Source organism: Meleagris gallopavo, chromosome 2, assembly GCF_000146605.3.
Source record: "Meleagris gallopavo isolate NT-WF06-2002-E0010 breed Aviagen turkey brand Nicholas breeding stock chromosome 2, Turkey_5.1, whole genome shotgun sequence".
NCBI lineage: Eukaryota > Metazoa > Chordata > Aves > Galliformes > Phasianidae > Meleagris > Meleagris gallopavo.
The window spans coordinates 499,374-512,601 of record NC_015012.2 but is presented as its reverse complement, the minus strand read 5'-3'; the positions used below and the strand labels follow the sequence as shown (position 1 = coordinate 512,601).

Genomic DNA, 13,228 nt, shown 5'->3' with positions numbered 1-13,228 from the left:
TGTTAAGGAAGTCTTAGGAACCTGCTAAATCACTCCAAATTTCACTTCGGTTCAGCTGACAGCTGTATGTAGTCACTGAGCTGTGTGCAGTTTAATATTTGGGATTGTTCTGTGCCTGTGCTGCATGTCTTGAGTTTCCTTTCCCCACACACAGGTATCATCTTCAGGCTTTGCGACACTTGTATGTGCTGGCAGCAGATCCAAGGCTCTTAATACCTGTTGATGTGGACTCAAACACTCCTTGTTATGCACTGATAGAGGTTACATTCAAGGTAAAGAGTGAAGGTGTTGGAGGAGGTGTGGGAGGCAACTGAAAACTCTGATACACCAAAGCTCTGCTATTTTCATTGTTGTGGCCTGCAGTCTTGGGTTTGTTTTCAAGTTGTGGTGGAGATAAGCCTGATTCTTTAGGCAAATAATTGAAGGGCTGTGTTCAGCCCACTCACATGTTATGTTTGCTTTGATGATACATAGAGAGGAGGATACAGGACAAATAAAAAGCACCACAAAGTCTTCAAGTGTGTAATAATTGACCCAGAGTCATAGGTCTTGTCTTTCTAAGAGAAAACTTCCGAAGACACTGAGGTGTTTGGAGCTGTTTCTGGGTTTAACAGCTGCCTTCTAATTCTGCTCAAACTGGCAGCTTGGTGTCTCTTTACATTATGCGCCTTCTGGGGAAGAATGCTTTCTGCACTGTTTATTCTCATATAGATTAATGTGAGATGGGTGGTGCTTGAGAAGGACCTAAAGAAGGAGCTGCTGAGATTTCAGGGGAGAAGTTTAGCAGTGCAGATCCTCTGTGGGTCTGGCAAAGATGCTGAAGATAGGGAAGGATAGCCCTATCCATACTATCGCTTCCTTCTCAAGCTTTTGGATTTCAGCTGTGTGCCTCCTGTGTGGTGATGCTTCCATGAGAAGTATCTCTCTAGTTCAGCCTTATGTCTTGTAACGTTGAAGGCAATGCTAAGCTATGTGTTTACTCAGAGTTCAACAACAGAAACTGACTGACCTCTGCAACTGTGTTGTGAGAAGCACATTTTCTTTCTTTTCACATGAAAGTGAGCTTTAGTAATTTGTGAATCCTGATGGCATTTTGAAGGGCACACAGTGGTATGCAGAAACCACCGAGGAAATGATGGCACCCACGCTTCTTCCAGAGCTTCACTTATTGAAGCAGGTAAAAGAAATGTGTTTGATGGGGAACGTAATCAGTTGGCTTTTGTGCTGCCCGCGGTGCAGGAGCAGCTGGTGAAGTTTCTTTGATCCAGTGTCCAACACTAGCCAAGTTCTGAACAATGCTGTCCTGTAGCAGTGGCTCTGAAGACAGTTGTCACTATGAAGTGCACGTGCTGTCTCGTGGCACGTGCTTCTCTTTGGTCTTGGCTGTCACACTTTCAAGATCTGATGTAGCAGGGATTTCCCTGTGCCAAAAGCTTCGTGCAGGAGGGACAAAGCTAGGCCCTCCTTCATGTTTTCAGAGTGGGTAGCATGATAAGAGGTTGCTTTCCCTTGTAAGGGCAGAGGGAGCTTTAGGCTTACATAGAAAACCCTAACTCTTACATTTCTGGTTATACTTAATAATAAAAATGCTTACATCAACAGATCAGAGTGAAGGGACCACGGTACTGGGAACTTCTAATAGATTTAAGCAATGAAACAAATCATCTCAAGTAAGTATTATTTGTAGTGCTTAAATGAATAATAGCCTTGTGGTATTTTTTCAAAATAAAAAATAAAAACCAACAAACTCCCATACTTGTAACACCTACGGTTTGCAAAGTAGTCTGGTTTTGATCAGTTTGCTGTTGTGCATTTGACAGTGCTTTAAAGTGAAGAAAGAAACTGCGTAGTTGGTTTCACCTGTTGATGAGAATAATTCATGCAAAAACAGGTCAGGGGAAAACCTGATAGTAAAAACCACAGATATTGGTAGCGGGATTTTAGCAGCACCAGAAACCATCTGAATCTCATGGTTTTAGTTTAGTTTTGAGTTGTAGTGATGTCATGTTTCCCAGGCTGTTGATACAGTAATTAGCCAGCAGTTACCGCTTTGTGAAATACAATTTCTCTGATGTTACGTGAAGTATACAATGCTTACTGCATTTTTAACTCTCCATTGGGCAACTGTGAAAAACAGAAATCTTACCGGAATCACAGTATCTGTGAGTAAAATCATTCTCTCTTAGTGCTTTTAGCAACCTACAGTGTTACTTGTCACCGTGAGTAGTGTAAAAGAAGCCAGCTGCATCTTTCAGCAGCAGCATAGTTGTTCTAGTTACATGAAATGCCACCATTGAGATTAAGTTAGGCATTACAATGCTGTGGCTGTTTGTCCGTGCCTTTAGTGATAACAAACAGAACTGATGCAGAGTGCAGAGTCCTCCAGATCAGCAGACACGTCCTGAGTCATCTGCTGCACCAGAGCCGGCAGAGCACGGCTTTGTCCTTCTGCACAGACTGCTCACACTTCAGTGCTTGTTTGCCCCAGAAGAGCCTGCCAGTACTGCCACAGCATGAAGCAGCACGGGTGGCTGAGGCTTGCTGCCTTTTGGCTCTGTCTGCTCTCTGGGACTCCAGATGCTTTGACTCTGCCACCTCTTGTCACAACACCAATTACACTGTCTTGTCCCCAGCCCTTTCAAATGTCAGGGACCTGGCTGGCATTGTTTTGAAGGTAAAAACATACATGAAAAATTTTTTTTCCTGCCTTAGCAGAAGTGCTGCTGTAATGTTATGCTAAGTAGTTACTTTCAATATGGAGAACTTAGTTGTTTTAGAGATGCCAGTGCCTACACTCTGAATCATGTAAACATGCTGCTGCTTTGCAACTTTTTGTAGGTTTTGTAATTTTTGAACTGCTATATGCTTTTATTTGTAGGCTTGGTCAGGGATGGGGAAGAATGGTTGTGTTGTGTTTTTTTTTCCTGTTTATTTTACATTGAAGGAGGACTTGCTCAGAATCACAGCATGCTTTTAAAGCTGTGGCTGCCAGCTTGCGTGGTTTTCCTTGGTGCTGGACAAAAACCTGCTCCAGGAAGTTACATTCCTTGTATTAGCAGAGCTTACCCTGTTTTCATCACTATTGCCTGCATCCACATCAGCATTTAATAGCAGCCTGCCCTTAAAGATGCCAACATTTCTGTTTGTCTAAGTTTAAATAATCAAGGCAAAGTATAAGTGGGGGAATATTATATATGAGCTGTGGAGCTCATGTTTATTTTGCAGGCCTCACTGCGTGCGTCTGCCAATGTAAAGTAAGCACTGCTGTTGTTATTTCAGATCAATTCTTTCAAAGGGTGGTGTCTTATATGTGAAGCTGAGAGCTGGGCAGCTCTCCTACAAGGAGGATCCCATGGGCTGGCGCAGTTTCTCAGCACAGACCATCACTCATGGAAATGAAGCTCGGTCATTCAAGGTATCACTGCCATACTGGTTCTTATGCAGAGCAGCATGGAGACTCTCTTATGCAGACAGTATGGCACGTAGAGGTGGAAGCTGGTAAAACTTTGTTAAAAAGAGATCTGGCTGTAAAGTGATGTCACGTAAGGGGAGTGTCCAAGGACAAGCTGTGAGGAACTGAGAGTGCCACCTCTGGAAAGACAAAGGGGAGCACAGCAGGTTTGGGCTGTGTTATTTCCAGCAGGTAGCACTGCCACCAGGTTATGAGTACTGAAGTCACTTGTTTTGCTTGAGGGAGAAGTCTGGTGGCTTTCCTAAGGCATGCAAGGAGTTTAGGCCTGCAGCTGCAATGCAAACGTGTGTTCATCACAGAAATATCAGACAGATCCTGCCCATGATGTGCTTTTTAGATGTTGCAGTGTTCTCACTTGTGTACTTGGGAAGGAAAAGATGGGTATAAATCAATATATCACTTGTGTGATGAAACCAAAAAGCTCATTTTAAGAGTGTATTTTAATTTATTTTGTAGCCAGAAGATATTTCTGCTTTTACATCTGATCCTGCTCTGTTATTGTTTGCTGAGTATTTTTGCAAACCAACTGTGAACATGGGCCAGGTATGATGTGTACATGTGAACTGTGCTTCCTTTTTCATGAATCAAAGGTGGAAAGGTGGAAAAGAAATCTGTTAAGATGTGAGGAACAAAATTCAGTCCTTTGGGAGTTTTCTGAGGGATGCTTTGTAGTGCAAAGGTGCAAAGTAGCACTAACTCTTCAGTTGTTCATGCAACCTCAGAGTTGGTTAAGCTACAGAAATACACCAATGATTGTGCTGTGTTCATTGCAGAAAGCCCTGACCAAATCCTGAGTCCTGTGCAGTGTCCTGCAGCGTTTAGGTGGAGTCACTGCAGAAGAGGGGCTCTGTATTTCTCTGCACAAAGTCACCTAAGGGAGCAAGTAAAATACAGCTGTGTCACACCCAGTGTTAATAATCACGAGAAGGAAAGCAAGCTGCATGGCATTGCCCAGCTGTCATCAATTTGTGGAGCATCAGTGGATGGGTTGACTTGAGTGGAAGGGAATTGGAGCAATGTGCACTCTGTAAAACGTGTGTTTTATCAGAAACAGGAGATGCTGGATTTTTTCTCTTCAATTCTCTATGAGTGTGTTACCCAAGAAAAACCAGAGATGCTGCCCACGTACATAGCAATAGATCAGGTGAAGTAAATACTGTATTTAATTGTTACTGTTTTCTTTAAACTGTGCTTTGGCATAAGAATGTCTATTGCATGCATTTCTGTGGAAATAAAGAATGGGGGATGCATTGGTGAGCTTATAGGAAGAGCGGTGATTTTAAAAGCAAATTGGAAAATAGTTTAAGGCTGTAAAAACTGTAATTACACAGTGAGGTTCACTGATGGCTGAGAAGGGGATCCTGTTGGAGAGAGGAGTTTTTAAGGTTCCTTTTCTTTCTTCATTAAGTTCCCGTTCTCACAGTTGCTTTGTGTTTCCCTCTGCTAGGCTGTGAGGAGATTGGAAAGAGAAGAAATGTCTGAGACATTTGAGCTGGGGCAGATAAAGCTGGTGCTAGAATTCTTCAATTCTAGATGTCACCAGGGGAGGATGAGCAGGAATCCAAACAGAGGACTCTTCATGAACTCTGAATTTCTGCCTGTGATGAAGTGCACTATTGATAAAGCTCTGGATCAGTGGCTTCAAGGTATGGAGAACTGACTTTAAACCTACAGCTGTGGTCACGATTCAGTGTTATCCTCATCTTGCTCATTAAGGTTGACTTTTGCCTAAAAGTACTGAAAAATGGTAACTGAAGAGAAGGCAATGAATAGCATACAACTTGTTGCCATGTATTTTAGCCTAGGGATCATATATCACTTAGCTGAGACACAAAGGATGGGTTTTACAATTGAAGGAAATTCTTCAACAATGCAGTTTATGCAGAGGTTTGAAGTCCTGCTCACGTATGACTGCTGCTTTCATATCTTGCCTCCCAGCTTACTGCTTAGACTTTCTTCAACATGCTGGAAGTCTGTCAGGGAAAAACTGGGTTAATGTAGTCTGTTTCTCTGATAGAGTGCAATCGATAAGCTCCAGCAAAATAGTTGTTCTTTTTTTTTTTTAGGCTTTAATCTCTCAAATATTAACACCGAAAATACAAATGCTGGAGTGTTCTCTGACCACCTAATGATACTGCAATTGGAAAGTCTCCAGAAACCATCGTTACGTACTCCCTTTTAGCAGGAAACTAGTAATATGGTGTTTGTACTATTGATTTTTGTTCTGTTTGAGTACTTCTGTGTTTGTATATGCATGAATGTTATCTCCTCATGTATGGTTGTGGTGCCAAAACTGAAGGTTGGTCGCCCCATCTGAGTTTTCTTAGTGTTTAGTATGTTTGGAGTGAAGCATCCACTGAATTAAGTATGATGGCCATAGTGTGTGGAAGGTTTTACTAACTTAGAAGATTTTATGCTACCTTAGGGAAAATTTCCCTAAGGTTTGTTAAGATAATTAGCTAGAGCAAGAGTGGGGGATGAGCACAGCAGAAAACAAGGTGTAGGGTAATGTAACAGAAGGACCGAGGTTTTTAAAGAACATCCTTAGCCCACCTCCTATGGGGAGATGGAGACTTTTCAGCAGGCTCTTCCTGGTGGTCTGCTGTTATGTCTCACCTTTTCTTCCATCGTCACATGCTCCCTAAATTTCATCAATGTGTCTCATACATTGCAGCTGGAGGAGATGTCTGCCTGCGTTCCTACTTAAGCAGGCAGCTTAAAGATGAATCCCAGCAGAACATGCTGGCATGCTTCCTTGTTTACCACTCTGTCCCATTGCCTGGTCAGCTGGCAGCTGGAGGCCTGGAAGGTAAGGCTGGAGTACATGCTGAATTTGGATGGATGCATGTGTTTGAGTTTGATCTTGTATGCTGGACTAAGTGCATACTTCTCCATTATGTGCTGTGCTTCTCTGAAAGCCATTAACATCAATTTTTATTCTTTGTTAATTGCCTTGAAACTGGGCACAGAAGTTAAAGACTTGGTGCAGGACCAGAGACGCCAGCATTATCCGCTATGGAAGTCCTGGCTTTCTCCAGACCTGCAGGAAATTATATCCTCACAGGCAGCAGAACTAGATGAGGTGGCCTATGGCAGGAGCAAGCATTCCTTTTATTAGGCTAGCTGTATCTTAAGTGTCCTTAAGTCTTTCCTGTAAGTCCCTAGTCACAGTGATAGCATTCCCTTTTAGATTTCTATTGGCGATCTGATTGGAGATCCAGAGACAGAGATGTCTTAAAATTCTGTTACAAGGACTTACTTTTTAACAGGCATTGCAGCAAAATTGGTGGGGTGTGTCCAGAAATTCTCCCTGAACGCTGGCACTTCTCTCTCTTGATAGTTCCATTCCTGTGCAAGTGTTACACCAGTAGGTGATTGTTTTCTTGCTTTGTCATCTCTCCAGGAATCACCAACTTCTCCGAGATGCTGTTGAAGTTCAAGCAGTGGAATGTGCTGGTTCGTGCATTGCTAAGGCTTGCTCCTGTGTTGCTTAAAAATCCCCAGTCCATGGTGCTGTAGTGTTCTGGCATGGAATTCTGCGTTGTGCTCATTTTACATGAGGTTACTGAGCGACAGAGCCAGTGTTGTTCCATGCTGTTCAAAAACATCCAGGTAAAAATGTACTTTCTTTTGGAACTTCACAAACAACAAACTTCAGTCTTGCCCCTTGTGATAACTGTGACCAGGAGTTGCATATAAATTGTTACGAGAATAAGGAATTGTGTAAAAGTGAACAAATAATAAATTTACTTTCATAACTAAAGATTGTTTTCAAGTACATACTTTGTGCTGAGTTCTGAGAAGACCTTGCTGGAACCATGTAACCTCCTTGTTTTTGTAGCTTCCTTGCTTGCAGTGCATCATAATCTGCTTCCGTGAGGTCCTGTAGATGTCAGGAGATGAGCAGCCCAGAAGATGCCAGACTTGCTTTTCCTCTTGGGGCTCAGGTTGGAAGGGAAAGCAAGCCACCTGCCGTGCTGCTTGCATCTTGCCGAGTATGCTTTTCAAGAACTGACGTGATCCTTCAGTCTCATTCATGCCATTTTTTCCCTCTTACAGAGCCTACAGTAGATCTCTTCTGTAAGCATAAGGTTTCTTTGGGTCTGAACTGTTTTGCTCCAACTTGTCCACAATACACTCAATACTGCACTGTTTACATCTCTTTCCTTTTGTAACCTTTGTTCTGCAATTAGTCAGTTGCTGCTGAGAAAACACCTGCCTCCACTATGTTACGTTATGTCTGGGCAAGAACTGAAACTACTTACAGACAATTTAAATAATTGGGCATTCGTTTGTGTTTCCTTCATCTCTGCTACAATTCCTGATGTATTTCTCCAGCTCATTGAACTTGGAGTGCGGCTGGCTCTATTTGTTCTGGGCAGGCAATACACTTAATTTTTCATAAAACAGGTGGAGTTACTCCAATAAAAGCAGCCAGAGGTTGAATGATTACTTCTAGAAGAGCAGCCGGAGCCAAGTGGTTGGGCTTGCGTATTCTGAAATTTGAAGTTTGATCTCATTCTGCAGTGACCTTGATCCCCTTTTCTCCAAACCCTGACCTAGGGCAGCCAGAGGGCCTTAGGGAGGGGAGAAATGGATGAAGACAACTAAGAGTGATTATGAAGAAAGCAAAAGGTGTAAGAACACTTAAAAGTAATTTGTAATTTTTTTTTCTAAAGAACCCTTGTGTAGTAACTGAGGTTTCAGTGGTTTTAAGATGTCCTGAAGCGAAGAGTTGCGTTCCAGCGATGTTGAGCCCATGACAAATCCCATCTCCTTCCCCTCATTTTTTAAAGCTGTTTGGAACTTTGAGCACCTATCACAGGAAAGTCAGTGTTCTGTTCCAAGGAGGTTAACTGATGTGATGGACAAAGCACAGAACTCGGAATAGCTGCCCTTGAGCTTCTCCCAGTGACCTGGGCTGCCTGTCCTCCAGCTCCTGCAGCTGGCTCTGGGTCAGAGCAGGGGCTACAGAAGAAGACGAGCCTGATCAGTGGGTGGAGCAGTGTGTGCTGCAGGAAATCAGATGTGACCTGAAGGAAGTTCCTGCCTGGAGTGCATGAGGAGGTGGAGGATCTGCATTTGGGAGAGAGGGGAGCACCTGGCAGTGACTCAATGGCAGCTGAAGCCAGACATGTTAGGTTTTAGTTCTGTAAAAAGAAAACCAAGACCCACCTATTCTACAGGCACCTCCTTTGGTGTGTGAGTTAAATAAACCTCTGGGCTTCAGGCTGACTCTATCCCCTCCCAGATGGCCTCCACCTGAGCCACCTGGGAAGGGGCGAAACTTCCACGAATGGGTAAATGTGCCAAGCACAAGCTGTGCAGAAAACTCGAGGTGGTTTTGAAACCTTAAACGCACGGGCTGACTGCTGACCTGGGAAGGGAAAGCTCTGGGAGCCGCTGCCTGGTTTTGGTTCTGCCTTATGTGCTCCTGTCTGGGGGAGGCTGACATCCTCTTCTGGGTTTACACAAGTCTGATAGGTGCCTGTGAGAGGGTACTGCGCAGGGCTGGCAGCTGCTGGTCCTGCTGCACCGAACCCAAAAAGCAAAGATTTGGGAGCTCAGCTGAGGAAGGAGCTGTGGAGTGCAGATGTTGGCGCGTCCAGCGCGGTGCCGGCAGCGCAGCCGGGAGCTGCCTGCAGGAAGGCGGGCGCGTGGGTGTGCGTGTGTGCGAGCTGCGCGAAGCCGAGAGGCTTCCTGTTTCCTTTTTAAGCTTTTAACAGAATTTGAAAGCAGCCACCGCCGCGACCTGGACCAATGATCTGGGCAGAGCGCGGGGGGAGTTTCAGCTCAGCAGCTCTGGCGCCCGTTACGAACAGCGGCCTTCGCTCCCGGCCACGCGCAGCCCGCGCTCCTCTCAGTGCCCGCTCCCCCGGCCGCCCAGGGTAAGGTGCTGCTTGCTGGCTTTGTGAGACACTAAAAATGCTGAGCGTGGCTACTTTATCTGCTAGGCGTTTCTATTGCACTTGCACCCGTTTTTCTGCTGCGAGTTCAGCTGCAAAAAAGTTTTTATACTTCTGGTGTTGCTGTGTGATGCTTGGGCTGGGCTCTGCCCTCGGCACGGGATGAAGATACTTTTGAGTGCTGTGTGGTGAAATTGCAAGCGCTCTGCTCAGTGGGTGTTGTGGAGATAGATGATCGTGGAGGGACGTGTTGGGGCAGCTGGGGCCCTTCTGACTGCATCTCGCATCTGGCAGGACCAGGAGCGTGGTCTCGAGCTGTGGGCTGACACCTGTGGTGCCCAGGGGGATTATGCTGCACCCACCAGCCCTTGTGCGTGGGCTTTGGGCAACGACGGGGATGTTCCTCGCCCCGACCAGCTGTGTGCTGGCTGCCTTTGCTTTACTCACATCTCAATCCCTGCACGGCGACAGAGCAGAACGCAGCGTCCCCAACCCTTGGTGTCACCCAGTGCCATCACGTGCTTGCCCCAGAGCACTGCTTTCCCCTTGGCTCTCCCCTCCTGCCTTCCTGCGCCCATCCCCACTGCAGCAGGTTCCTTTTTAAAACCTGCCCGGCCCAATCGATGCCTCCTTCCCCCCAGAGTTCCCCTTTTTGGGTGGCGCGCCATTGCCCTGGCGGTTCTTCAGCAACAGTGACCTCTGTCGGCATCGCTGCCTGACCCCGCTGCCACCCCGCTCCTCACCACATTGGTGGAAGAGGGGGAAATCACTCAGTGGGACAGAAATTGGGGGAATCGCTCCATGAGAGAGAAGGGAAAAGAGCAGGAGGGAGTACAAATACTCCAGCATGCTGTGCCGGTGCCCCAAGTGCCACTGTGCTCCGGAGCCACCCATGTGTGCCAGTGAGATCAGGAGGAATGTCCCAGCACGGCGGCCGGGGAGTGACTCAGAAGCTCTTCAGGTTGCTGTGGTTTTTCTTTCATGGTTTAGCTGTGACTGAGCGCCTTGCTTCGTGCGCCGCGAGCAGGCAGGTGCTGGCACACCGGGCACCCGTGGCATTTTGGCCACCATGAGGGGCAGTAATGCACCCTTTCTTTTTTTTAATTTCATTTCTTTCCCCATGTTTTCTTCTTTTGGTTTTCCTCTTCTCCAAATTCTCTTCTCCAGGTCCTGTTTTATTTCTTCCCTCCGCGCAGCACAGCGTTCTCCCACCTCCTGCTGCACCCCGGGCGCACTGCCAGCACTCCCTGGCTGCAAGCTTTCCACCAGCTTCTTCTTTTTTCTTCCCAAAAAGTCGAAGAAAAATGAGAAAACCCCACCCCAGAAACCTAACCATCTCCTCTTAGCTGAAATCTCCATCTCCTCATTAAGCTCCCAACAAAGCACACCCCTGCACAGTGGAGGAGCGCAGGGCTTTCTGCCTAAACGGCTCCAGAAGTTCTGCCAGAAAAGCAGTTTTTTCCACGTAGCCCATGATGAAAGCAAGGCTTTTGCTTCACTTTTTGTTGTGATGTTTGGGGTGGGAGGCTCTTGGGGGCAGGCTGAGCATTGCTCAGCCCATCCCCACGTGCTGCTCTGCCTCCTCATGCCCACAGAGGCACCTTTTATCCCTAAAAGTGAAAATTCACTTTTTCTTGAGAAATCCCATGGAACCGGCCCAAACTTGGAAGGGATGGGAGGCTGCTGCCCTCCCAGCATTCCATGCTGCTGCTGTCCACAGGATGCACGAGTGATGCTAGTGGGGGTGACCGCTTGCACCTCCCACCTTTCTGGGATGATATTAGGGCACAGAAGGTGCTGTACTTGGACACCTCTGGCAGCAGCTCCCAGGATCACCCTGGGGCTTTCCCTCTGTCCCTCGAGCAGCAGCCAAGCTGGCCATGAAGCAGCACGGCACTTCCAGTGCGAGGCTCCGGCAGCCACATCTTGAAGCCATTATCAGGGAGGGAGCTAACTAACTCCTCTCACTCCCTTTTTCCTTCTCGGGTGCTGCAGCAGCCGTGGAGCTGCCTGGGCAGCAAGTGCACATCCCTGCAGCCACCGAGAGCCAAAGCTCATGGTGTGCACAGCTCGTTGGGCTGATGGCCAACAACACATGCACCCAAAGTGGAGTGCTGGGCTCCTCCTGCCTGGAGGTAGCACGGGGTTGGCATTTCTTCTTTATTTTCTTTTTTCCTCTTCTGTACTTTTTTTAAAGAAATCCATTTATCCATACAAACTCTGATCTCAGCAACTTTTCCTCCCCTCTGCTCCTGGCCTTTTAATAGGTCTTATTTGGAATGGCAGAAAATATGACTCGCTCTTTAAATAAGGAAGGAGTGGTGCTGGCAAAAGCTATTGCATGGGGCTGCACTCGCCCTGCAATGGGAGCCTGGGTCCAGCCCTCCAGCTGTCCCTGGGGCCATCTCTGCCACCCTGGGGGACACGCAGGGCCTCTGTCCCTATCTCCTTCTCAGGGTTTTGCTGCAAACTCTCGGAAGCGAGACCTTTCCCAGGGTTTCCTAGGGCCTCTGCCTTCACTCCACGTGGGAGTTTTCCCACTGGATTTGAAAAACTAAAAGCCTTTGCCCGATTCCCATCCCCATTTCTGCCTCTTGCTCCCAGTTGGGCAGTCCCGGCCCACAGTTTCCCATAATGAAGCCACTTTCTGATGGGAAAAACCCCGCATGCTTCCCAATGGTTGTAGCTGGCCAGCAGCCGTGGGAAAACCACCCCGATCCGCTCCTCCCTATAAACCCAGACAGCTTGGGAAGGATGAGACAGATCCATATGACATAGGACAGGGATGCTGCTGCCCTGGTGCAGCGAGCAGGACGCTTCTGCATCTTCCCACCCCTGTTATTTCCACGCACCTCCTGACTGAAGCCAACCTCCAGCACTGCTAATCCATCCATCGCAGCATCCCGCTGCTCACACCTGTGGAGCACGCCGGCCGGCTGGTGTTAATTGCTGAAAGTTGCTTTGTGAAGGCAGCTCTCCTCGCACGGCATCCCGCATCCTATCCTGCTAAGGCAGGTGCATTCCTCCTGCAGGGCCCCGGCTGGAGCGGGAGCACAGGAGATCCGTGGGGATGCCGGAGCACAGCACTGGGTTGGCACCGGCAGCCTCACGGAGCGTGAGCCGGGCACGGAGGGCTTCTTCCCCACGAGGAAATATCTCAGGTGAGTGGGATGCGGGGACCCAAAATGTGGCGCCGAGCTCTTACCTTCAGCGTCTCCCAGCAGAGTGCAGATCTTCTGTTCTGCGGGAAACCGGAGTATTTTCGAGCCCGTGCTCTTACGGTAAATGAAACTGGGTCTGCACTCTTGGGGCCACGTGATGAGCGCTTTTGGTAATTCAGCTCCTGCTCGAACAAGGGGAGAGGGAAAACCCCAGGGAACAGAATGGCGGAGGCGAGAGGTGCTGCACCTCCCCAGGCAGCCAAAAATGAGTCAGCGGATTCGGCTGCGGGCCGCTTTCGTGGCCATCCCTCGGCGCGACCTTCCCACAGCCACGCAGGCTTTGCTTTGGGGCTGGAAGCACAGCGTCCTGATTAACGCGAGCCGGGATTCCGCAGAACCCTGAAGCCCCACTGCCCGCCCCGTGGGCCCGGGGTGACGCAGAGGGGCCAAACCTCGCAGGAGGAGCATCACCTTTTGGGGAACGTGGGCTGGGAAACGGTGCTCCGTTCCTTGCCTCCCTGCTCTTGGTTTTTACCGATAGGGAGGTTTGCAGACAGGGTTATTTGTCGACAGGGTTATTTGCCGACGCTTCTGCTTTCTTGATGCACGCATTTTCTGATAGACGATTCGATGAGGAAGGGACGCTGCTGGAGATGCGCTTTCCTGGCAGCGGGGGGAGCCCGCGGGCC

At 47.9% G+C, this 13,228-nt stretch overlaps 1 protein-coding gene across 1 annotated transcript in view; it reads left to right on the top strand.

The window, feature by feature from the left end:
* Nucleotides 1-7,628, top strand: part of ANAPC1 (anaphase promoting complex subunit 1) — a 33,798-nt gene extending 26,170 nt beyond the window's left edge. Inside the window, exons 38-46 of the mRNA XM_019612482.2 lie at nucleotides 155-272; nucleotides 1,100-1,177; nucleotides 1,603-1,670; nucleotides 3,280-3,415; nucleotides 3,929-4,015; nucleotides 4,521-4,616; nucleotides 4,920-5,118; nucleotides 6,147-6,281; nucleotides 6,876-7,628. Of these exons, the coding sequence (XP_019468027.1) occupies nucleotides 155-272; nucleotides 1,100-1,177; nucleotides 1,603-1,670; nucleotides 3,280-3,415; nucleotides 3,929-4,015; nucleotides 4,521-4,616; nucleotides 4,920-5,118; nucleotides 6,147-6,281; nucleotides 6,876-6,991 (1,033 nt within the window). The 3' untranslated portion in view covers nucleotides 6,992-7,628. The remainder of the gene's footprint in view (nucleotides 1-154; nucleotides 273-1,099; nucleotides 1,178-1,602; nucleotides 1,671-3,279; nucleotides 3,416-3,928; nucleotides 4,016-4,520; nucleotides 4,617-4,919; nucleotides 5,119-6,146; nucleotides 6,282-6,875) is intronic.
* Nucleotides 7,629-13,228: the final 5,600 nt, after the last annotated feature.